This window comes from Xenopus laevis, chromosome 2S (genome assembly GCF_017654675.1).
Source record: "Xenopus laevis strain J_2021 chromosome 2S, Xenopus_laevis_v10.1, whole genome shotgun sequence".
NCBI classification, from domain to species: domain Eukaryota; kingdom Metazoa; phylum Chordata; class Amphibia; order Anura; family Pipidae; genus Xenopus; species Xenopus laevis.
This window is the reverse complement of record NC_054374.1, coordinates 46,453,420-46,479,051: the sequence shown is the minus strand read 5'-3', so window position 1 is coordinate 46,479,051 and position 25,632 is coordinate 46,453,420. Positions and strand designations below refer to the sequence as shown.

Below are 25,632 nucleotides of genomic sequence, written 5' to 3'. Positions count from 1 at the left end.
GGGCATATTTTGGAGCAAAACTGGGAAAAAATGCATTTTTGTCCACACACAAGCCAACTCCATAGCTGTCAGTGCAGAGACAGGGCAGAACGGATGCGATCACGACAGCTTCGTCTGTGGAGAAAATGCTAACGGAGAGAATCTGAGGCTGTGCCTAGCGTGCCATTAACCTTGGGCTTTTTTTGGATGATTCAATTATATTTGTAGTTGGTTAAACGACAAGGAAAGTAATTTCTTTTTTGCCAATTTCTTAAGTTTCCCATAAATTCCCTTTGGTGGAGATTTGGACCAGCGTATGACATTAGTAGTATAGTAAATGTCCAACATCTGCCCAGGCTACCAGTTATATTCACTTGTGTGTGGGCGGTGTGCACGGTTGCAGTTTTCCAGCTAAATTGGGCTACTAATTTAAAGCCCAGACGGGTTTTGAAAGTACAAACTAACCAAGGTTACGGTTTTGGGCTACTTTTTTAGGTCTTTGGCAGGTTTGTACTTTGGAAACAGCCAAAGTTTTTTCTTGCCCTAATGTGCCAAATCTGCATCTCCCAATGCATGTGGTTTTTAACAATATACCAACTGCCAAGTTTAATGTTAAGACTGCTATACCCAGGCAATGGGACTGACTTGAGTAGAAGTCGGAAGTTACCAGATTTTGAGCTCTGTACCCCAGTCTCCCGTCACTCTTAGGCATTCTCGTGTTTTCTGGTGACTTTCAGAAATTTTGGGGCAAAAATCTGCTGGCCACCAAAATGTCTAATCTAGAGGTTGACCTGTTTTGAAGTTGTATATGTATTAGGACCTTATGGAGCCCCTATACCTCCTGGGCCCCCCTGTGTAGTTACGCCCCTGGTGACGGGTAAATCTGTCCCATTTTTTTCATTTAAAAAATCATTTTTTGGTGAAAGAAAGACATATTTTCACATATATTCATTTATTTCATTCATTTTTATTTAGACTTTTTTCACTGCAGATATTTTGCTATTTTTGGGCTTCTTTTGAAGTGTCTCTTGGCTAGTTTTGGGCTGGTTTTGTAGCCAACTTTGGCTGGTTTGGTGGGGCACCAACAAATTAACAGTCCCCCCCAGTGAACATGACTTTACTTGTCCTTTAATACTGACTGATCCTCCACATTTCATCATCCCCATATGTTTTGAACTAAGTTTCTTTCAGACAAGAAGGCTGCGCCCTCCCCTTCAGTATGACAGCTCTCGCCCCATACAAACGTTATGAGCAAGAACAAATCCTTAGCTCGGCAGTGGGAGCGTCAGCCGGAGTTCGAGTCATACGAGCAATCATTAAAATTATATGATGTACACCAGAAATATTCGTTCTATTAGGGGCTGGGGTTACATCTCCCACAGTTCAGCGCCACATTCAAATTCCTCATTGGAAACAAACAAGTGCCGCCTCAAACAGACAGGGCGTATGTGACTGTCTAAGCGGCTTCCATCACGCCCCGCCCATGAAACGATAACCACGCCCACGTCTTTTGCCGCGCCTTCTTTTGATCGGGAACTCCAACTCCTGACGTAATATGGGATTTAAGAAGCAGAAGGAGCGTAGTACTAAGTGCATGTAGCCGGGACCTTCGTTGGGACTGTTTGTTGTTGCGCCTCTCTGTGGATATTGCTCTGTGGATATTGCGCTGCTCTTTACCAGGTAGGGGAGTGCTATGGCGCTATTACAATCATTTATTTGGTTTAGAAAAGTACAAAAGGTTTTTTTGGTGAGAGTCACATCCATTTATACTCTGCCTAGAATGTATATTATTATCAGTAGCCTTCCAAGCAATATAGCTATTAGATTTGTTGCTAGAGCCTTTATACTTCCCTGTGTGTCTGTGCGAGGATGCAGTGATGGCAGGAGGCAGTGGGCGCTGATGCACCTGTGTTAGCGCTGCCCTGCGCTAATGGGGCGCTCTGTGCCCTGTCTCTCGGCTGCACTGGAGCGTATAGGCGGCTGTAGAGATGGTCTGGCTTTGCATGTTGTCCCTGTGTTTGTTTTGGACTGTGTTACTGTAACAATTATATGGCACCTGCCACCCTCTATTCCTTACAGCTGCTGGCTTGAGGCATTATTATTGTGCCTGTGGGTAGGTTACTACCTGCCTGTTCCAGAATTCCCTTACACTAGCAACTAAGTCGCTGGGGGGCGATTGATGCAGCTCCAGTTTTGTTGCGTTGCTGTAGTAACTGCCGTTTTATCCAAAAGAGAAGGACTTAAGGTGGCCATAGACGCAAAGATCCTATCATACGAATCGAGGATTCGTACGATTTTCGAACCGTGTGTGGAGAGTCCCGACATTTTTCATCCGGAGATCGTCGTTTGGTCGATCAGACAGGTTTGATTTTTTTCCCGACCGTCCCTCTCATCGTAATCCGATAGTTCGGCCATAGAGCCGAACGTTCAGATTACCCCTGATATAGCCATGCCCGTTAGTGGCATATCGGGGAAAGATCTGCTCGTTTGTTGGAGAGCAACACAAGCCTGAAAAAAGTCCCTGGTGTGCCAAATAAAGGCTGTGATTGGCAGCTCCTATGTGGACTTGCAGCATACAGGAGGCTCTGTTTGGCAGTAGACATGGTTTTTATGCAACTAAACCTTGCCGTTAAGGCAAGAATTAAAAAATAAGCACCTGCTTTGAGGCCACTGGGAGCAACATCCAAAGGGTTGGAGAGCAACATGTTGCTCACAAGCCACTGGTTGGAGATCACTGGTGTAATTTATAGCTCAGGGGTGCCCAAACTTTTTGCAACGAGGGCCAGATTTGGTGAGGTGAAAATGTGTGGGGGCCGACCTTTAAGCCCGACATTCTTTGAACCATTAACATTAAATCGAGTAATGGTAGCAGTAATATTTGGGCACATTAGTGAAATGATCTGCCACTTGGTCTATACTGCTGCCTGTGTGCTGAAGGTGTTAGTAATAGACACATATTGGAACGTAGTGAAGCCATACTTCTTTAGTTTACTGTACTGGCATGTCAGTACGTCTATTGACACCTTCAGCCCTAAAGAAGTATGCGAAAAAAGCGCGTCTCTACGTGCCATATCATTTCACTAATATGCCTTAATATTACTGCTATAGGATTCCTGATCGCACTGTGCTGGGGGGCCTCATAATTATTAATTTCATGATGGAATCTGAGGGCCGATGTAAATTTGAAAACGGGCCACAATTGGCCCCCTGGGCCGCACATGCCTGCTATAGCTTGTCATTAACTGAGATCAGACTGCTCCAGCCTGTTGAAGCGCAGTCGTATACAATAACATTTTCATTTGCGATATTTCTGGGCAAAACATCAAGTGGACTCTCAACCTGTGACCTCCAGTTGTTTCAGAATGACAACTCCTATGAGCTTGGACAGTGCAAAGATATTTATTATTTTTTTGTATATTTATTTTGTATATTTATCAGTTCAGTTCCTTGGAAGTACTAAGGCTTATCTCAGACATTCTACAAATATCACATAGTCCCTGCAAGCTCCCTAAAAGTGCTTAAAATTCATAAAGGCATTTGGATGCCCCACAGTGAGAAGTGTAATTGACCCATTTGGAACTCTTGTATACTTGATGGGCACCTGCCAAAGATACAGGCTGGCACCTTTTCCGTGTTATCTTTGTTTCCCTTTAATAATATTGGCATGAAGTGTAATTTTTACTGTTAAAATGCCTGCTGGGTAACCCTACCTGGATAAGATGATGCAATGATGAGTTTCCCTCCAGTATTTTATGCATATAATTTGTTTTTACAATTCTGGATTACTGGAAATTGGCCTAGGCCAGCAGACCTTTAGTGGGTCGGAATATCAATCCAACCACTAGAAAAATGAATATAATTTGTTTTGTATTATTATACCTGGAGTTATTCTGCTATTACTGGAGCATTGTGTTGGTTGTTCAAGTAATAATCTCTTTGTGAACAAACTGGCATTGTGCACATTAGCCTAAGGTCAATAAATGTAAAAAAAAAATCCAAACCCCCAAATTTTAAATGATCAATATGAGCAGAACAGTAGGTGGGTAAAATCCAGCATTGAATTATTTATCAGGTACCCTGCTTTTTATAGTACCTAAAGATTATTAGTTAGGTGCATGACTACAACATTCAGGTACTTACCCCAATTTGCACTGTGTGTGTGTATGCTAGTGTGCCCAATTTAGACAGCTTCAACATTGATACTTGTTAGTAGCCTCATTTAGCACAAACATGAGGTCATCGAAACAATCCCAGACACATCACATCTATGGAAACGAACATATCGACACACCCTAATACTTGCTCTCAGACTATGGTAGAAGTAAAATAAAGCTAAATACTGGTACAGTGATGCAAATATAGACAAGCAAGTTTTAGTTTATACAGCTTTGATTCAGCCTTTACTTGTAGACAGCACGCCATAATATATATTATATTACACACTTGCTCAGCAACAAAGGGTTATTTTTTTCATATGTTAACAACGTTGGTAAATATTTATCCAAGACCTATGTACGTGATATTGAAAGGTAGGTAGATAAAGCAGAACTTGCCGTCTTACTGTAATGGTTCATCCTTCGAGTTGAGATCAGGTAAACCCACACCTAGCTGAACCTGTCACATTTGTTGCGTGACGAGATACTGCAAACACTCGGTCTGCTAGATAACAAAAGGTCTGGCGGTGCATTATTGTGCTTTGGTTCCTCATTTACATTCACTGCACATTCAGATATGTGGTGTAAATACAGGGCTGAACAGTTTGTTTTTAGAAAAAGTATAATACTTCCCCAGGGGTCTAACTGTGGATCAGAAAGGAGGCACGCAGAGAAGTATACATTCACGTAGAGTAACACAATAATCAGCAGAGCCGTAGACAAAATAATCCACAATAATCTGGAGCTCTCCAGCATCTAAGGAATCCCCTATCATCCTGTATTAAATAGGAGGCACAGCAGCTGGAAGTGAGGTCTGTCAAGTCCATATTGCGTTGCAGGTGCTCTTCTCCTAGAATCACTTAATATCTTCATACTGTCAGCCCCTCCCTGCGGGATTGCATATGAAGCATTAGCATGAAGATCATGCAAGGGCCATGTGTTTGACCTGAGTGCAAACTATAGGGCTGAGTAAACCATTATTGGTGCAAATCATATTCATACATAAATGTATTTAAAGGAGGAGGAAATGCAATTTACCTTGGAGGTGCCAAAATTACTTACCTGCCAGCACCATGGAGCGATCCTCTTCCTTCTTCAGTTTCAAATTTCCTGGGCAGACTCATGCGCAGTGGAACGAAATAGCTGGCTTTTTCATTAAAGTCCAACTATATAAGACAGGCTCGTTCCGTAGTGCTCGCTGGAATAACCCCAAACCGGTTCAGTTTTGTTTTCTGTGATAGGAGCACCAGCCTGAAGTGTCAGGTAAGTAAATATAATTACTTGGAGGGGTGCCTAACTTTTGGCACCCACCAATGTAAATTGCTTTTCCTTCTCCTTTAAAGGGCACTACTATTTTGCAGGTTTTAATGCAGATGACCTTGCAATGACATACCTTTTGAATATGTGTTGTTGACATTGCATATGCTTGGTAGAAAGAACCCCCATGTTTTGTATTTATTTGTTGCTGTCCTTCATTTTATTGTAAGAAAATCAATGAATTGAAGTGAGAATGAATTTATGTCACTTACATCATCAAGCAAAAAAAGTAATCATTGTTTTGTGTGACCTTTCATTGCAAGTTATGTTATGATGTTTTTTATACTGAATAAGGAGCAAAGTTAATTCTCTTCTGCAAAGACCTGTTTTCACCAACTGCAGTTTTTATAAGTGTTTTTTTACACGGTTAGAAGCTTGTAATAACTGCCTTAAGCTTTTTATCTGATCATATTTGTTTTTGCTAAACCAGTTTGAAGAATTATTATATAACTGCTAAACAATTTGCACAGAAAAAATCTATATGTTTTGGTTGCACATAGATTAAGAAGTTTTACTTTAATTTGATGCAAATAGCCTTAGTTGAACTAGAAATTATCAGTGGAAATGCTTCTTATTTGTTCAAGGAATTCAAAAGGAATTGTGCCTTAAGCACCTTTTACATACTCTTGTTTTGTATTGGCTCTTCCCTCTTAATTTGAAAGGCCATGTCATATGCTTGTTTGTAACACAGACATAAAAAGTGCACAGTAATTTATATAGTGGAGACAGACAAATAAGAAAAGTTAATGCACACTGAGCTATTAAATGGCTACAAATCAGTTGGAATTGCACTTTGTGACAATGACCTAAGAATGTACATTTAAATATGCTACTATGTAAGCACATAGAATGCCATTCACAATGCCATAGTAAGTTCCCATGGCAGGAATTGATGTGAATGATGTATAAATGTTGTAAAGCGCTGTCAAATATATTGGTGCTTTATAAATAAAGAATAAAAAAATAGGGATTTAGGCCCACATTTGCATAGCATACAACAAATAAACACAAAGGTTATAGTACTTAAGTTGGAATAAACAGGGGTCATGCAGTATGTCATTTATCAGGTATGTTTCTGCCAAGACATATTTGGTTTGTAAGGGCCTATGCAAGCAGGTATAATAACCATCAAATATGGATATTACATATTTATCTTTATTGTGAACAATGATTTTGGCTCCAAATCCATATATTACAAATGTCACACTATTTGATTTATGCACCCCTCCCCAGACAACTGAAGCATGTATGTATTGCTTGCCTTTCAGTAATAGTTAAAGAGATACTGACACCAGAATTTAACCTTTTTACATCATAACATTGTCTTTGAATGCTATTTATAATTTTGCCTTAAAATGAATTGCCTGATGCTTTTACATTACCTTTCTTACCCCCATGTGCAGCAGTAGTCCATTAGCTTACCACGATAAGATCCAATCATTTCTCGAGGTCTCTAAACGAACGGATCTTTCCCCGTTATGCCCACCAGCTGCAAGGTGATATCGAGTTAATCTGAATGTTTGGCCACAGAGCCAAACGATCATATTATCCGATGGAAATGGGCTCCGACAGGTCGTAGGACCACATCAACTCGTCGATGTGTTCCTTGAACGCAGGAAAAATCAAACCTGCCTGATCAATATCGGCCCAATATTTGGCCTTATTGATCGGGGAGAATTTTCAGAAGCCCCCACACACAGGCAGATAAACTGCCGAATTGGTCTAAAGGAACGATATTGGCAGCTTTGCCCATGTATGGCCACCTTTACTGAAGGGACAGTTGAGAAAGGACAGTCAGGTTGGTAAAACAGTCAGGTTTAAGAACTTCAAGTAACAATTACTTGCAAAAGCAGAACTATCAGTGAAAAATGATCAACATGTCCTATAGGAAACTTTAAATGTGGATTAATATTTTGAAAATTTTGAAAAACTTTTTTTAGTGTCAGTATCTTTTTAATGGATATTGTATTGATGCGGGAAATTATTTTGCCAGGTTTTGCTGCGAAAAAAAAAAAAACACCTATAGACTCCAATGCATTTTTAAAAAGTCACTCAGAAAAAACGCTCATGTGTTTTGTAAATATTCACAAAGTTTCACAAATTTTTGGCAAAGCTAGGGACAGCAAAACTGTTAGGGCTCCACACTCTTTTCAGTATCTCTTGTACAGTAGTGATGTGTAAATTGACCCAAAACCTGCAGTACCTGCAGGTTTACCCACAGCTCGGGCATGTTCGAATTAAAATTTGGGCAACCATTGCAGGTTCAGGTTAGGTTTGGGTCAGGCTGGAGAAGTACCTTTCTCCTCTGCTTTCTCTGTCTTAGAACCAGAGGTGCTCGCAGAAGTAGCGCATGGAGCAAGAAGATGCAGATACCAGTTGGGCATGGGTCTTACAATGGTCAAATTTGGGTTAAGGTTTTGTGGATTACAGAGCTGTCAGCCTTTCAAGCTTGTCAAGAGGGGGACTTGCCAAAATTTTTGCTGATCAAGAAGTGACGGTTGAAGTGCACAACATCTCCTGAAGCCACCGATTCCACACTCGCATTTTCAAGGAAAATTGTCAGAAATCGGGGGAATGCTTAAGAGTGATGACCAGGTGACGGAGCCCAAAGTCTGATAACGCCCATGAAAATGGGAGGGGGGGACAGCTCTGAGGTTAGGGTTGGGTGTGGGCTGAATTATTTCTGACTATTGTACAGAGCTCTGAAACCTTACCAGTCTCTATCCCATTTAGAAAATCTTTAAGCCTCAAAAGTCTCTCATTTAAATTTGATGCTTAGAAGTTTCATAATAACCCATATTTTTTTTAGGTGGGGGAAGCTTCACTTGGCTGCAGGAAGAATTAAAGGGAACATTAGGAGTGGCTGTGGCAACCTTGTGGCTTGCAGAAACCAAGGGATAACTGATGTGCACAGACTAATTAGAAGAGACACTTAAAAATCCTACATACTATGATAAACATGCAATTTAAAGCTTTACATATCGTCTCTGCTGGAGATTCTATAGACCAGATAATACTTTTATTTTTCTGCTGATGACAAATGGAAAATGAGGATGAAGGCGACATTTACTGTACATTTAAGTTCATATAATTTGTTGCAATGGATGCAACAAATCTTTAACAAACAGAAAGCTGACACACAAGGTGCATATATTGCAAGCAACCGCCAAGCATCAGGTGCCTTTCTGTGAAAGATTTTTATCCCGTTGCTCACATTTGTATTTGTTAACTGAGGTTTGTCCTTTCGTCAGTTGTGTGACTAATGATTGGGCACACGCACTTATGTTCTTTGGAGTGTGTATACAGAATGTTGTATTGTATGTACAGTATGCAAGTACAGCAGGACAGTATACCATTAGGTATATGCATCTACAGCTAGAATAGCTGCACTGGATTTGTTTGTCCGTTTAAGTAACTGAACTGAAAGTATGCATATTAACTTTTTTAATCCCAGGCAGTTTATTTCTGCACATCTGACTGGAAGCATAAGCATAGTAGTTATATTGCAATGGTCTTTTTTAAATCATGATTTAAAGGGGATATTCAACATTTACATTACTTTATGCATGTTAAATATGGACATATTTAAGCACTTTTTTGTTGATCTGCATTATTTATTTTTTGTGCTTTTGGATTATTAGCAGTACAGTAATATGGTTGTCAGGTTCACTGACCCTAGCAACCAATAAACAAATCAATTTATTTAACTTGCTTCTCTTTCTTTTTTGGCCTTTGTCTTGAGCAGGGCTGAAACTAGGGGTAGGCAGAAAAGACAAGTGCCTAGGGTGCAGTGCTGTAGGGGTGCTGTGCACGTACCTCCTGTGTCTACATACCCCTAGTCCGGACCCTTGTTCCTCCACTCCCGCCCTCCTTGATTTCACCACATCATGCAATTCCACATGCACACGGTGGCCTAGGGTTCCCAGCTGACTTGGCCCGGCTCTGATCTTGAGCTGCCATTTTATGTTTCAAACTGCTGTATGGTTGGTGAGTATTTAAGGTCTAACAACCAGACACCAATTTAACTTTAATGCACGAGAGCTGCAGAGCAAAAAAAAAAACAACAAATATTTAATAACTGAAAATAAATACAAACAAATTATGTTGCAAATAATCATAGAATACTGCATACTAAAAGGTAATTTCAAGTTTAACTTGCCCTTTAAATAGGTATTGCAAACATTGCAGTGACCAATCATCATGGGATTCACCAGAACTTAACAATGTTGAAAACTTGTGTGCCACCTCCTGCCTGTCTTTGTGAGAGCTGGCATTGGTCAGACCTGTACCTGTCAAGTCATAAGTCATGAGTTGAAGTCACTGATTGTTTATAGCTACAACTGTGTACAATGTGATTATGTGGGGAGTACATATATTAAATTGTTGTAGTAGATAGCACACAAAAGAACCATAATACTTTTGATGGTATGCCTTGAAACAACAGTGCATATTATAATATTTATAATGCACCACATTTTATTTTTACTCTGCTTTTGGAATATTAGGGGCTAATAGTAGGTGGCCCTAATGTATGCCAGAGGTGCTCCCAGATAAAGAGTGTGAGTGAATGACAAAGGATATGTTGAGGCATGTCTCAGGCAGAGGCTCTTGCAGTGACTAAACTCTTACCCTCGGCACAGACTCATATGACACTCTATGCTACTCGTGCTTTCATTAGCAGCTGACTCAGTCCTTTACGTGCAAACTGGGAATCATCCCACTTCTAAGAAAAGACACACGAAATGCCTTTTGTTATTATGTGTAGTAGTTAATTTATGTTCCTTTTTCACAGAAATCTGTAGTTCTTCTTTCCCTTCTTTTTGTGCTTTAGGTAGAAGTGGTACAATCGGACACACTTCTCCTGGCAATAAAAATTCTCTCTGTCTTTTTAGACTGTAAAATGAACTTAATTTTTCCAATTCAAAAACATAATAGGGGGGTCTTTAGATCCTTGCATTGATTTAGGCACAATGATAGGTTGTTTGCTATACTCTTTGGAAATAGGCTTTCTGTAGCTTGTTTGCTATACTCCTTGGAAATAGGTTCTTGTAGGTTCAAGTGTGTACAGTGTATAGAAGATACAAAAAGTGATGTGTGCTGTTTTGAAATTTCTGAAAAGTTTCATCGGTATCCAAACAACGTTTCAAAAACACATGGTCATACATTTAAACTCTGTCCAACTTTGGTATAAAGACAGCTGACTGCCAATTAAAAGACCACTAGCCCCAATTTTCAAGTTGATAAAGGGCCCTGCGAGGACCGAAACATTTTCTATATGCTACTGTGAGCCAATAAATTACTTTTGGGTGCTGTTCAGTACAAATCCAGCGTGCTACTCATTTATTGCAGAGACTGTATGTTTGTTTATCCCTAGGCAGTTGGGAACAGTAAACATCAGGTACCTACAAAAAAGGTTTTGTGTCCAAATGGAGTATTCTTTTCTTGCTGAGAATTGTTAGCCATAGTCTTTTTTTACAATTATATGAATACACCCTACATGTTCGTGGTGCACACACATGATACAAGCCACATCAATTATGAACCAATGTGTATGTAAACCGATTCTTAAACCAACACTTATACCATTGCACACTAGACTAAGAGAGATACAGGTATGGGACCTGTTATCCAGAATGCTCGGGACTTGAAGTTTTCCTGATAATGGATCCTTACGTCTACTAAATAAGCCCAATAGGCTGGTTTTGCTTCCACTAAGGATTAATTATATTTTAGTTTGGATATATATATATATATATATATATATATATATATATATATATATATATATATATATATACACACACACACAGCACAGACTGTCTCAGATACATATATGTTAACACTGATGAACGACATACTATAGTATATATAGACATACGTGTTGATTCACGCAGAGTAGACTAATGCAGACATACACACATAAGAAGTCCGATATCTATATATAGTCTGAAATAAATTATATACACTGACAGGGACCAATGCAGAGCAGCCTACTGCACAAGCATACTGCAGAAGAGCAGGTTTAGAAGGAAATGCTACCATGCATACAGCTACTTCTGTAAATGATCACGATTGGACTGTGTTGTCTAGTAAGCAAAGTAATAATGTAGATCTATAACCATGTTTTTTCTACAATCAACACTAGGTGATAGACTGCTTCCAGCAGCAGTGCAAGGTCACCATAAAGATTAAATTAACTTATTGCAGTAAATAACTTGCATTCACTCTGTAATTTTATGCTATTTTAATGTCATTTAATGACATTTCCTTTGTGAAATATAAGACTTTTATAAGAGAAAAACTACAATGAAGGTTTACAGTAATACTGAAAGCAGACTAAAAGTATATTAAACTTTTTGTTATACTAAAAGTATGCTACGGAAGTTTGAAATCGATTCACAAATGAGGTATGACATCAGGTCCGTCTAACCTTGTGGCAGTTTCATTTGCTACCATGTCAATGAATATCTGTAATATTTAATCACACGAAGCTGTTACAGTTATGCATTCTTTATAAATAATTCCTATATACTTGAGGAAATATTAAGCACTCATTTATCCCAAGGCTATATATCAGTCTTCTAGTAGAACACATTGACCCTTTTGAAATATCTCTCTCGATGAGAAAGTTAATAACCATGTGTAGAAACCGTATTACTTACAGTCAAACAGTAACAAAAATGCAGGAGAGATTTATGGAACTGAGTGGTGGTAAGACAGAGTCAGCAAGAGAAACCGCACCAGGAGCAAGTCAAGTGAGGATAAAGTGCTGAAGCTGAGTATTTAGCAATAGTGGCTCAGGATATATTTAAACCTAAATCTTATAAAATGTTAACTACTAGTTCCCACAGTGATTAAGTCACAGCAGAGAGTCACCCCAAATGAGCTCTGGGTTATACTGTATGTTCTGAGGTAGGCAATGTGCATATCAAGCACAGTTGTCACATAGTGGAGACATGATCAGTCTTGTGACATTTAATTATGTTTGTGCTACACTAAACCATTTGCATCTTCAGGAAGGAAAGCAAATTGATATCACCTTGATACCACCTTGCACCAAGCAGAGTTTTAAGGGTTTATGTAAGTATAGCAAGTATCACATGCTTTAATAATGAGTATTAATAATGAATAATAATTAGGATTTGGGAATAATTAGGACTTGGGAATTCGATCACATGGAAGGGGTGCTGGGATCTGTGGAAGGGGGCTGCTGTAAGATGCCATAAACAGACACTATTTATTGATCTGGGGAGGGGTTGTGTACAGGGAAGTGTAATACCTGTGCGGAATAATTATAGTAAATCACTGTACATGCTATAATAAATCATAGGTAGATATTTCTCCTATGGAGTGTTTTATTTCCAGCCCATTCAAGTTGGTTACATTCCTCTGACTTCTTTTTATGGAATTATGAAGCAATAGGAGCACAATTGAGTTGACCAGACCTGCTTAAAGACAATGGCAAGGGTGAAACAGCAAAATAAGTACGTAGTACCCTCATAAAAGCTGTGAATGACGGGGACATACACTGCTTAGTATTTTCATTAAACAAAATAAATTAAAAACATACAAATCAAATAAAATGAAGGTATATTGACCCTCTAGGTCAAAGTACAAAGTGATTAAATGTATGGGAATGATTTCAGTGATGCAGTTACAGGATCACTATCATACTATCATAGGTTATCCGATATGAAGACTACAGGGGATTATGTGACAAAATCTTGAGGAATTACTGCAGGGATTCAGGCCAGGATCTACAGCCTGTTATCCAGTGCCAGAGGCAATTCACTAAAACTCTAGCAAAACTTCTCCTTATTTTGCTGCTGGCATGAGATCAATAAGCATGTCTAACTTTGCAGCTTTCTATTTTTGAGTGATACATTTTGTTTATATTACAAAGTGTTGCCATCTTGTGGGCAAAACAGAATACTAGAATTCCCTTAATATATTGTATATTGTGATGTCATCTGTATTATTAAGGATATGCATATTAAACAAACATTGCACACAAGTTTAGTGGCTTATTTCCATCCACATATTTCTAAGTAGGATTTTTCTACTTTTAATTTATCTTTTTGCATGATTAATCTTATGTACAGTATATATGTTTGTAATTTATAATAACACAGTATGAGACCAAATAAAATATCATATGTATATTATATTCCTGTATAACAATGCATCCAGTGGTTTAACTGAGTTGTTTAGAACACCGACAGTAGTAATAAAATACATGCCTAGCCTGCAGGCACTGTGCCCCATCACCAAAAGTGCTGTAAGTATTTATACCACACAGGCCCCTTTTCTGTGGATTCTTGCCAGAGAGCACTTTTATCTTAAGGGAAATAATAGATTTCTGAACAGCAGTATTCTGTGAAACAATTGTAAGAAATGCAGTGGTTGCTTGTGCAGGCAGGTCCCCCATTATATTACCAGAACAGGCCATGCCATTGCTATGGGACATATGGGGTCTGTCAGGCTCCAGTAAAGTGGGAATGTCAAGCTGGTCATAGGGTTTCTTTAAAGTCTTCCTCTTAAGGCAAGGCCAGACGTTGGCGTTTTTGCGACGTTTTTACCTTGTGTTTTTAAAAAAGAACAGCTAGGTGTAAATACGCCACTGAAACCACATGCGACCGTCAACATGCGTTTTTCAGCACGTAGGATACTTTACCCAACATGCACTTCTCATTGTTCTCATTGAGAATTTGGACGCCATATTTAAAATACGCTGCGTATTTACGCAAAGTGTGGTTTCAAACATGCAGATCCCATAGAGTCTATTGATTTCGTAGTTTCTTGACGTATTGGCGTTTCTGCTAAAAAACGCCAATACTGGCGTCCTGTGGGGGATTTCAGCTTGCAAGCACCAAATTATCTGATTAACCGGAAGATGGTGTCTCTCGCAGATTTATGCACAGCCATGTTCCCTTTTCTGAAAACGGATTCATGACCATTTCAGTTCTTTAGAATGTTTGCAAAAGGGCCATTCCATTATAAGAAATGGGTAGGGACCAATCATTTTCCAATAGAAATTCAGGCGTTTTTGTGTGGGAAAGTTTAAAATACTGTATGGCTAAGAACTTGCCCAAAACTGAATACCCCAAAGTAGGTCTGGGATGCTGTATATCTGAGAGTCATTTCTACTAGTCAGTCCCTCCTTCATCTACAGTTAATGCTAAATCTTTCAGTGTGTGGGAAGAGAAATGTTTTTAGGAAGTTTAAATAGTTTTCACAACCACTTTGAACACACATTATCAGTTACAGCATGGCATTGGAATTTGCTATACTTCAGTACTCTCACTTTTACCTCCTGTCCCAATATACTTTATTTACTTTAATTTTCTTCTCCCCTGCAGATTCTGACTCTCTCTGGAGCACTTTTACTACTTCTCTGACTGACGTAGCAAGTTTTCTACTTGTTTTAAGCCCACCTCACATGAGTGTCTAAGTCCAGAGGAGTAACTGCTTTGTCTGAGTCAAGGTGAGAAAGCTTTAGGGGAGGCAGGAACTTGAATAAGTTTGGGGTCAGTATACAGTCAAACCCTGATTTTATGTTTTCCAAGGGACCAGTGGAAAAAAATATGGGAATACGGAAATGTTAAAATAGAGAAAAAGTCACATTTACGTGGAAAAAGTGGGGTGTTTTAAGGAAAATGGGCTAAAACTATTATGTAAAATGCAGGAAAACACTTTTAGAATCCAAGAAATGCTCCAATTGAAATGCATTGGAACATGAAGGGACTTTGAATAAAAAATTAAACCAAGTATGTAAAAACCCAGCTTTGACTGTATAATCATTCATTAACATTAGCTAATGAGTGTTGTAAAATAAATGTTGAGAATTATGTGAGCAATGATCAGCTGTGTTTGGGAAGGGCTTTCCGTTAGCCTGTTATTATTAATATGTATCTAATGGAACGAAAACATAGTAGAAACTGAAACCGGACATACTACAAAAGGCAATGTTATATTAGCTATAACTGTAAAGCCAAAATAAAGCGGAAGCATTTCAGTCTTAAGGAATGCTTCACGCACTGTCTCACTGGCAAAAAACTTTTTTACTTATTTTGTAACTATTTATGCCTCCAGTCCCTAAATGCTTTCCCATTTCTTTTACAAATGAGCCATTTATTTAACTGCAGGTTTCCGTGGTCTCTGTGGAATCTGTGTCAAGATTCCACTCTGAGCATTTGTAACCTTATACCTAATAAATATGATAAAAATAGACACTATTGCTTCATGCACATTTTTATAAACATTTTGGCCTCTCCCACAACTTCCTCTTTTCAGTTTCTTATTCAGAGGTTAAAATAAACTCAATGTCCGTTTTTGAAACGTAGAAATAGAGCAGAGCAAAATATTGTGACTCTAAATAGGTTTAGTTATTATTTAGATATGCATATAAAAGAAAGATATTTGAAACAGCAGTGCTGTAGTGCTTGTGTTATAGAATATGATTCAGCATTGTTAAATACTTGCCAGCTGCCCATATTCTTTTTTGCAAAGTACTGAATTGCAAATCCAGCAAGAATCATCACTTAAAAGTGTTCGGGATATGGCTTAAAGCTGCGATTTACCTAAAAATTTAATTAAGATTGATATAGATGATGATGTAGAGCAATTTGCAGTTGGTCTTCCAACTGGACGTTCTGCACTAATTCCAGCTTGCAATCAGTGCAGCCAAGCAACCTTTAGTCATAGGAATTCTATTAAATGATTTGATAAACTACTGTATGTCTGGGCATTTTTGGGCAGAGTCGGGGCGTGGATTTATTGATTCCATACTGTGCTGTGCCATGTACACCATTTCTTCTAAACTGCTTTTCAGTTTCTGCTTTGCTGTACGTTCCTATCTCTGTGCCTTTGTTTGCCTTTTGTCTTTTTTCCCTGTCTCAAGTACAGTAGCTCGTATCTCTTTGGAGGAAAGTGGAGAGGGAGACATTCAGGAGCAGAGAGATTGTTGTGGATGTATGAACAAGTATTATGTACAGTATAAAGCACTTTCACACGTTATATTGCTGTTGGTAGGGAAGATTTGGACTGTGAATATTCTAAAGTTCTACAAAATTTACTCCACCCAAATTCTAAAGGGGAACTAAAGCTTAACAAATATAGGTGGGTAGAGATTATGTACATTATGTTTTGGGGCTCTGTACCAGACCAAGACAACCACAGGCCTTTAGCAGTTAAGATCTATTCCTCCAAAGATGCCCCAGTAGCCCCCATCTTCTTTTCTACTGATTCAATGCGCATGTTCTGTGCTGCTATCAGTTACAGAGTTTAGGGACAGACTGTAGACCATATATATAAAATGTCACAAAACAAGGCTGATTAGTAATTAATTCAGATTCACATTACATGGCAGCTCAGAAACTAGTAAAATAATCAGCCCTGTAGCATCAGCTTCTGATCTCATTTTCTGCTTGATGATTTGTGACAACCCCTAAGTGTTTCTCGACAGTTGCTCAAAGCACATTGAGCATGTGCCATGGCACTCCTAAGAAAGTCCAAGAGGGTGAGCTCCTGTGACAATGTTGAAGGCTTAGATCTTCAAATTGGCCAAGAAAGTCCTGATTGGAGTCCTGAAAGAAAACAAGGCCAATGTTAGTGTGGTTTAGAGCAAATTAGATTATGTATGGGAATTCAAGGAGGTATGCTCGAAAACTTGCTTAAAGTGGACATAGTTCAGCACTATTAGAGTAGAGCAACACTATGGAACATATATGTAATAATTATTAAGGGACATATGGTCTCTGATCAGCAGTGAAGTATATGTTATGCATATACATATAGGGTGGTGCAGGTGCTATGTTCATTGTTTAAATTCACCTTATATAAAAAAAAATCTGTTGGGTGCAAACCCTCATGAAATGGCTTTACATTAGCTGATGAACATAGAGCAAGGCAGGCCTGTAGAGTTGTTGAACTACATATATTGCAGTGGAGTTTTTGGTTATTTTTTGGCACTAATGGTTTCCATCAAAACAGTTTGAACCAAATGTGAAATGACTTCACATGTAGCCAATGATTTAAAGGAACAGTGACACCAAAAAGTGAAAGTGTTTTATATGCATTAAAATATAATATATTCTTACCCTGCATCAGGGGTTGCCACCTGCCTGGTTTTGAACATGACAGCCTGGTTTTTGAAGGAACCATCAGGTTTAAAAGCTTCTGGCCTGTTTGAGCAGGTTTTACAACTGGGCAAATGGACATAGAAGTCACACACCCAAATGTCACTGGCCCACCCTCTAATGTCACTAGCCCACCCATTGACATCACAACTTTGACCCTGGCATACTAAACCTGCCTTCAGATGTCATAAGCCCGCCCCTTTGTCTTGCTTTTGTAACTGACAATGGTGGCAGCCCCACCCTGCACTGGTACTAAAAACTGTGTATTTGCTATAGAAATATTACAATAATGTATAAATAAATAAGCTTCTGTGTAGCCATGAGGGAAGCCTTTCAAGTTGAATAGGGCAAAAATGCTCATTGTTTGCACAACAGATACCAGATAGTTTTGCTCTTACACGGGAGATAAACAGGAGCCAAAGGCCATGCATGGCTTTCTGTAGGAATATAGAATGGAAACCTTTCTCACATTAAATAGGTGCTGGATGAACACATGCAAACTTGTAAAATGTAAATAAAACACTTTTTAATGTTTTCGTGTCTGTTAAATGTCAGTCCTGTGTGTGCGCTTGTGCAAGGGTTGTTTGGATCTATTTGCATTGTTTATCTGGCTTTCTTAACACCCGAATGCTTCTTCCCCACCTGGTTAAAATGTGCACTTTGTGAATGTGAATTGAGGCTACCAGTGAACACTACATGTTGTGGAGCACACAAATAATCTAACACTTGCAGTGTCAGACTGCTGCGTCAGGGGCCTACACATCACCCCCAGCCGCAACCCCCAACCCAGCCGCATCCCCCAAACCAGCCACAATCTCCCTCCACCCCCCCAACCCAGACACAACCCCCTGCCTCCCTCCCTGTGTGTACAATTTATTTCAATCTGCAGCAACTGGGGCCAGGGAGGGAAGTTGGAGCAGCCACCAAGTGGGGCCAGAGTGGGAGGTTGGGAGAGTGGCAATACTTCAAGCAGGGAGCAGGTCTTGGCCAGTGGGGCCCACCAGGTTTTTTCTCAGTGTCCCACCAGCTCAGTCCAACGCTGAACACTTGTATTGTTCTTGTCTTCTGTGTGAGCAAAAAAGTGTGCACAAAAGATCATTTTTCAGAGCCTACCAGGAATTAAAAGGAGCTTGTTAGAGTTTTGGATTGAGACAACCTAAATGTCAAAGCTTCTTGGCAGGTGCTACCTTTGTTCTCTGGTCACAAGTAGCTTGTAAGCATCTTTGTGTCTGGAGGTGATACTCTTGCATACTTTATGCTTCACATTTACATACTCCCCCTTAATGGTCCCCATTTAGGCAGAAATCAAAAAAACCTACATAGGGGCAACAAGCCATAAGAATGCAAACCTGCCAATTATGAGTTTGTAACTTTTTATTCCTGCTTTTATATCATGGAAGTGCAATCTCCATAATGTACTACATTTACTTATTAAAGGAGAACTAAACCCTAAAAATGAATAGGGCTAAAAATGTAATGTTTTATATACTGAACTTATTGCAGCAGCCTAAAGTTTCAGCTTGTCAATAGCAGCAATGATCCAGGACTTCAAACTTTTTACAGGGGGTTACCTTCTTGAAAAGTGTCTGTGACACTCACATGCTCAGTGGGCTCTGAGCAGCTGTTGAGAAGCTAAGCTTAGGGGTCGTCTCAAATGATCAAGCAGAAAATGAGGTTGGTCTGTAATATAAGATGATTCTACAAGGCTGATTATTAAATTCTGATGCTAATTGCACTGGTTTCTGAGCTGCTGTAATCATGTTTATTAATTACTAATCAGCCTTATATTGTGACATTTCTATTCTGTGTGTACTGTATATTTTGAGTCAGTCCCTAAGCTCAGTAACTGACAGCAGCACAGAGCATGTGCAGTGAATCAGCAGAAAAGAAGATGGGGAGCTACTGGGACATATTTGGAGACACAGATCTTCCCTACTAAAGGGATTTGGTTGCCTGGGGCTGGTACAGAAGCCCAAAACATAATGTACAACATTTCTAGCTACTTCTTTAGTTTAACTTTCCTTGTCCTTTAAGGGATGCCAAAAACTGCAGTTCAACCTCAGTCACTGAGAGCTGCAGGTTGGCCGTTCTTGATTTATAGTCAATTTATAGTATTTTTTTTTAAGTCTAATAAGCAGCACGGTTAAATGATGTGGATGAAAGAATTTCTGGTGTTTTCTATATTTCCTTTGGTGCCCTGCAGCAGTGAGTAGTTGGCACGGATGGGGGGGTTTGTCGGCGTATGACATGTACAGACAAGCAGGCTGGGTTAGTGAGGGCAAGGTGCGTGTTTGTGCAGGCTGGAACTTGCCTGACTCATACTGGAATGATGTCAGTGTGCCGCTGTGCTGGGTGGGAACAGTAGTAACATGATACAAGCAAACAAGACTATTTTTAACATGTTTGTTTTCTTTTTCTCTTCTCCAAGCAGAAGCAGGAACAAGAGTTTCTCAGCTGCGGAGGTTAAAGGCACTGAGATCTTTTTTTTCCCTTTTGAGCCAGGGAGGGTGTAGAACATAAACAAACACTGGCAGTGCACAGATGGCTGCGTGTGCGTCTATCCAGGCAGAACATTGCATATGTTTAGAATATGTTCTCTCTGGGTCAAAACTTATTATTGCCTAACTGCCTATTATTGCCTAATTGATCTCTCTTCACCAGAATGATAGTCATATATTGTTGCTCTTATGCATCAGTTATGTAAAACTCTCTGTGTCACAATAAAGGACTCCATATTTTTACATTTACATGTGTTGTTGTCATTGGCAGCCTGCATCTGGAGACTTTAGTCAATATTTTTTATGGAGTAGCAGTATTTCATAACACTATTATTTCCTTGAGGCTACACAGTAGTTTAATGTGTTCCCAGTTCTTGTCAGTTATCTCGATTATAAGTGACTCAATTACACATGAAGCTTAATGTAAAAGATGAGAAACTAGTACAGTTTACCATATTTTCATATCCACAATGCAAAGTATTTTCTTCTAGAGCTATTCTAGATTATTTTCAAAACTTGTGCCATTTGTAATAGGCACTTAAGTCACATTTGCATCATTATGGGCATCATGCTGGCAGGGCATGGTGTTTTTCTTACACTTCCTCTTTCACATGCCCAGAACAGGGAGTTGGCTCAGTATGGAAAGGGAATCCTGTATTCTATGACTGAATAATGGCTGGTGTTAACCCCCACTAGCTTTTTAATGTGGTCAAATTACTGTTATTAAAAAATGAGTTTAAAAGGGTTTGCCACAAATTGACATTTTCATATACAGAAGTCTATGAAGCGTTTGGACAGGCAGGGGGCATAAAAAACCATTGGAAAGCCACATCCAACCAACCGAACCCTGAGTCTATAGAAGCAAACTAATACTTTTTCATCTGCTGTTTGTGCAAAACCCCCTGTGTCTCTTTTAGTAGCAATCTTACAGATGCTCCTTGTTAGCAAACAATATTTACTGGACTTCTAATATTTCAAAAATAGTTTTTTTTCTGCCCCTTCAGAGAAAATGCAGTCAGCCACAGCCATCCTCAAGCAAGCATCTGGGAATAAGGAAAAGGCTTGCAGAATGCTTTTTGGCCCCGTGGACCATGAACAGCTGAGAGTGGACCTTGATGAACATATGCAGCGATCCAACGAGGAAGCAAAAGCTAAATGGAACTTTAACTTTGCCACAGAAACGCCTCTCGAAGGGCAATATGATTGGGTAAAGGTAGAAAAGAAAGACTTGAATTGCAGCTTACGGGAAAGTCAAAAAGAAAACCAGTGCCAAGATGAAGCGACCAAGAGATGTAACATTATCCCATCATATAAAGCATTCCAGAATTGTGAAAGCAGCTCAGGCAAACGAAAACAAAAGCTGATCACAGGTAATTGTATCACTCCCACATAGTGAGACTATGAATATTATCAAAGAGTATACTCTGTAGTATATGCACTCACTGCAACATCAGTAAAAGTGCCTCTTTCAGGTACATGCTGCACACTACCATTAACTTGTTTTTACATGACTTGGGCATCAAAACTCAATCGTATGGTATAAATAAACAAACCCCTAATCATTCAAACCTGCAGGGTTTCTCAAACCTAAAACTGGTGAATAGGTCGGTTATATAGATTTATAACAGTACTAAACATATTTTTTGGTCTATTTTGCCTTTACCAATGAATTGGAGCTATTATTGCATTTAATATCATTTATCTCTAAAATGGCAACATGTTTACTAAGCATTTTTACAAAAATTAGTCATCGTTCATGTTAGTTTTTGCTCCAGAGGAACTTACAATCTCATGTAAATGTAATAAAAGGCACACACTTTTCCAGGGGCTACTAACAAATAGCCATTTTCTTTAAATTGATAGCATTTGCTTTATGTTTATTGGTTGCTAGACATTTCTTAAGGTGGCCATTCACACCAAACAAATGGATCTTTTCCCAGCTGATCCAATCATTTGGTCCTTCAGGTAACATCGGATGACAATGGTGGGAATGCAGGCCATTGGGGTGAAGATGGCATCAACAAGCTGATGCAGGCCTCACAGATGGGATTTTTAAACCTGCCTGATCAATACCTGTCTGATTTTCGGCCACATACAGTATCTAATAAACTGTCCACTTGATCAGGAAGGACCAAATTAGCAGCTTTTATTGGCCCATGTATGGCCATCGTTAGTCACACCAATCACATATACACTAGTGTCAATATCATTGACTAACCTGTCTATATAGTTTAGGAGTGTAAGAGGTTCAGTTATGTGTCATTTGCATGTATTCTTAGCACCTATTATTAATCTTTAATCTGAGTTTTTTTCTTAACAGATTTTTATTCTGTCAAGCGGAGATGTTCACCTGTGCCCAGTCTTCACGATTGATCACCATGCCATTTAGAAGATCCTTCCTTTAGACGGGAACATATTTTTATTTCTCAGATTCAAGGTGTAGGAATGTTGGATTAGTATGCTCTTATACCATACCTGGATTTTGATGGACATTGCATAGACTCCAGGGAACTACAAAACCTTTGTACCTCGCAATTACTTTAATAATTTAAACAGCTTGAAGAAGAGAAACACATTAGATTTAGCGGCGTGTAAAGGAAATGTGTTCTGAGTTTCTAGTTTCTACTTTTTTTTTTAATTTTAAATAGTAAAACACTGCATTTTTATAGATATATGTATATAAATGAAACTTTACTAAATTAATGAAAATCATTTATATTTTGAAGTCAGCAACAGGTTTTCACAAAATTGAGAGCAATATTCAAAACAAAAGTGCACTAAAATTGTATAAATCTTTATAAAGCTTTGTAAAAGGGGGCCATACAATGGATGATACTCTGGATAATTGGGCAGCTACCATACAAGTGGCTGTTCCATTTGTTTAGCTGAATGGGAGATGAGAGGAGATATGACTCTTCTTTACTCCTTCAACTATTGATTTACCATGAACTCACTGGCATGTTGCCTCAGCCGATAAATAAATCAATATTCCCAAACTGGCTGACCATATCTGGCCATGTATATCCAGCTTAAGTGTTCTAACACTAAAATCTTGAAAATACTACCCACTAGAGGGTGGATGGACACCAATGCCACCTCCAGTGATTACAAGTATTTTTTTGCACTTGCAGACATTCAATTATAATGCTGTAGGACAGCAGTTTGCAAACTGTGGGTCTGTCCCTCATAGTGAGGCCTGGAGCAATGACAAGGGACTCTGGTTGAGGACCAGTTATGGAAAAATGTGTAGACAATTCCTATTTCCTCTTCAAGAGTCACCTGTAAATCAAGTATAAATGTCAACAAGGTGTTTTGAAGGTAACAGTTTTATCCAGTCCTTATCTCTGTAATCTTCTTATGATATAACAGGGGTCCAGCTAGAACCTTAAAACTATATAAACCAGTAGAATGGGTAAATCAGTGGAGAACATTCCAGACTATAGAGTAAGGACATATATTTTTGGACACTCCAGCCCTCACTACTCACCAGACATGACTTTATCTTTACTAGAGTTGTTTATTATAACTTTAACATTAAACGTTTTTAGAAGGATATGCAGGAAATCATGTCTTAAACCCTGCACAATTTAAGTTTCCAGTGATACGTCCTCTACAGCACAGAGTGGGCTAATCAGCATTGGAGACTAGTTCAGTTTAGAAGTTCTTTTTGGGGCATGTGCTAATATAAGGGAAAGGGATATTTTATTTTAAAATATTTTAATTTATCTATGTGTTAAATTTGTTCAATTGTTATTTTATTAATATATAAACTTCCTTTTTTCAAGTTACAATATTGCCACATTGCGTGTAAATTGCATCTTTCAGAATAAGTTGGAGCTGTTCTAAAAAGAAAATAGATTTTTCACCTAAAGATGAACCATGTGATGCAGATTTTATTAACCAGGCTAGGTAATATAATAATGTCTGTTTTCAAGCAGCAGACCAGTTAATACTTCCTGTTGATGCTGGTTGCTATGGGTTACTAGAGCATATGTTGCACTTATCATCAGGGCCGGGCCAAGCCGACCTGTCACTTTGCTCCTCCAACCACCATGTTTTCATGTGCCATGCCATCGGAGGATAGGGCAGTGATGACACAGGGAAGAGCAGCAGAGAGAAGCCAACACATACTAGGGGTTAGCAGAAGACCCTGTAACAGGTACCTGCCTGGCGCCACCATATTGTTGCGCCCTAGGCAGGTACCTCTTCTGCCTACCCCTTGTTCAATTTAGTTAATGTTTAGTTTGTTACAGAATGGTCTGTACCTAGCACAGTTTTCAATTTGTCTCTCATTTTTTATAGTTTTTGAATGATTTGACTTTTTGCAGCTTCCAGTTTCAAATACTGTTTGGCTGACAGGGGGTCACTGACCCCTGCAACCAAACAACTGCAAGGCTCGAGTTTTACTGTTGTTGTTATTTTGTAGTACAGGTACCCATACCTGTATTACAAATTTATCTGGAAAGCCTGTTATACAGAAGGATCCAAATTATGGAAAAACCACATCCCATAGACTCCATTTTAATCAAAGAATTCAAATTTCCCTTTGCTCTCTGTACTAATGAAACAACAACTTGTGCTTTACCCCAATTAGATATGATTAATCCTTATTGGCGGCAAAACAATCCAGTGGGGGTTATTTAATGTTTAAAGTAACAGTAACACCAAAAAATGGAAATGGAAGGTAAAACTGGTGTATTTGCTTCAGAAACACTACTATAGTTTATATAAACAAGCTGCTGTGTAGCCATGGGGGCAGCCATTCAAGCACAGGATACACATTAGATAACAGATAAGTTCTGAAGAATCCTATTGTATACTGCAGGGCTTATCTGTTATCTGCTGTGTATCCTGTGCCTTTTTCAGCATTGAATGGCTGCCCCTATGGCGACACAGCAGTTTGTTTATATAAACTATTGTAGAGCTTCTGAATCAAATATACCAGCTGTACATTATATTTTCATTACTTTAAAAATACTTTTTTATGATTTTCTGTTACCGTTCCTTTAAATGATTTTTTAGTAGATTGAAAATTACAGAAAGATCCCTTGTCTGGAAACCCCAGGTCCATACATGTCTTTTTCTTCTCCATTCTACCATTAAAACCACTGGCTAGTTGCTAGATCAAATGGTTCCATAGGAACTAAATTACAGATGAAATCCCAAACTGGAGAGCTGCTGAAAATATAGTTAATTCAAAAACCACTAAAATAGAAAAGAAAGGCCAGTTGCAAATTGTCTTAGAATATCTATATCATACTACAAATTATTTTTAAGGTGAACTACTACTCTTAAGTATATTTGTTAATTACATTTCTTATTATAGTTAAGGAATATGTAAGGCACAAAGAATAAAATCAAGTCTGATATTTGATGTGGAACTCTGGCCCTTACAAGTCTGAGAAGTGATGTGGAACTCTGTGGCCCTTACATATTCTGTGGATTTTAGTTTTCAAAAGTAAATTTTTTCCCTAATCACAAAGTTTTTGCTCGTCTCTGCATCACACATATCAGCTGAACTCTCTGTGGGCCTTCCTATAGCCAATA

At 38.8% G+C, this 25,632-nt stretch overlaps 1 protein-coding gene across 3 annotated transcripts; it reads left to right on the top strand.

Moving 5' to 3' along the window:
- The first annotated feature begins 1,523 nt into the window (after window positions 1-1,523).
- Window positions 1,524-24,790, top strand: cdkn1a.S (cyclin-dependent kinase inhibitor 1A S homeolog). Of its 3 annotated transcripts, XM_041583734.1 has the most exons (5): window positions 1,541-1,659; window positions 9,196-9,437; window positions 14,810-14,934; window positions 21,090-21,455; window positions 22,406-24,790. In XM_041583734.1, the coding sequence occupies exons 4-5, from the start codon at window positions 21,095-21,097 to the stop codon at window positions 22,456-22,458; spliced, it is 414 nt and encodes a 137-aa protein (XP_041439668.1). In that variant the 5' UTR covers window positions 1,541-1,659; window positions 9,196-9,437; window positions 14,810-14,934; window positions 21,090-21,094; the 3' UTR covers window positions 22,459-24,790. The 3 variants fall into 3 exon arrangements, with proteins under 3 accessions (XP_018104684.1, XP_018104686.1, XP_041439668.1); XM_018249195.2 differs by lacking the exon at window positions 9,196-9,437 and having other exon boundaries at window positions 1,524-1,659; XM_018249197.2 differs by lacking the exons at window positions 9,196-9,437; window positions 14,810-14,934 and having other exon boundaries at window positions 1,534-1,659.
- Window positions 24,791-25,632: the final 842 nt, after the last annotated feature.

Coding starts and splice junctions, on each gene's coding strand:
- cdkn1a.S (XM_018249195.2), top strand. CDS start 21,095: ATGCAGTCAGCCACAGCCATCCTCAAGCAAGCATCTGGGAATAAGGAA. Junction 21,456..22,405: donor AAAACAAAAGCTGATCACAG/GTAATTGTATCA, acceptor TTTTCTTAACAG/ATTTTTATTCTGTCAAGCGG.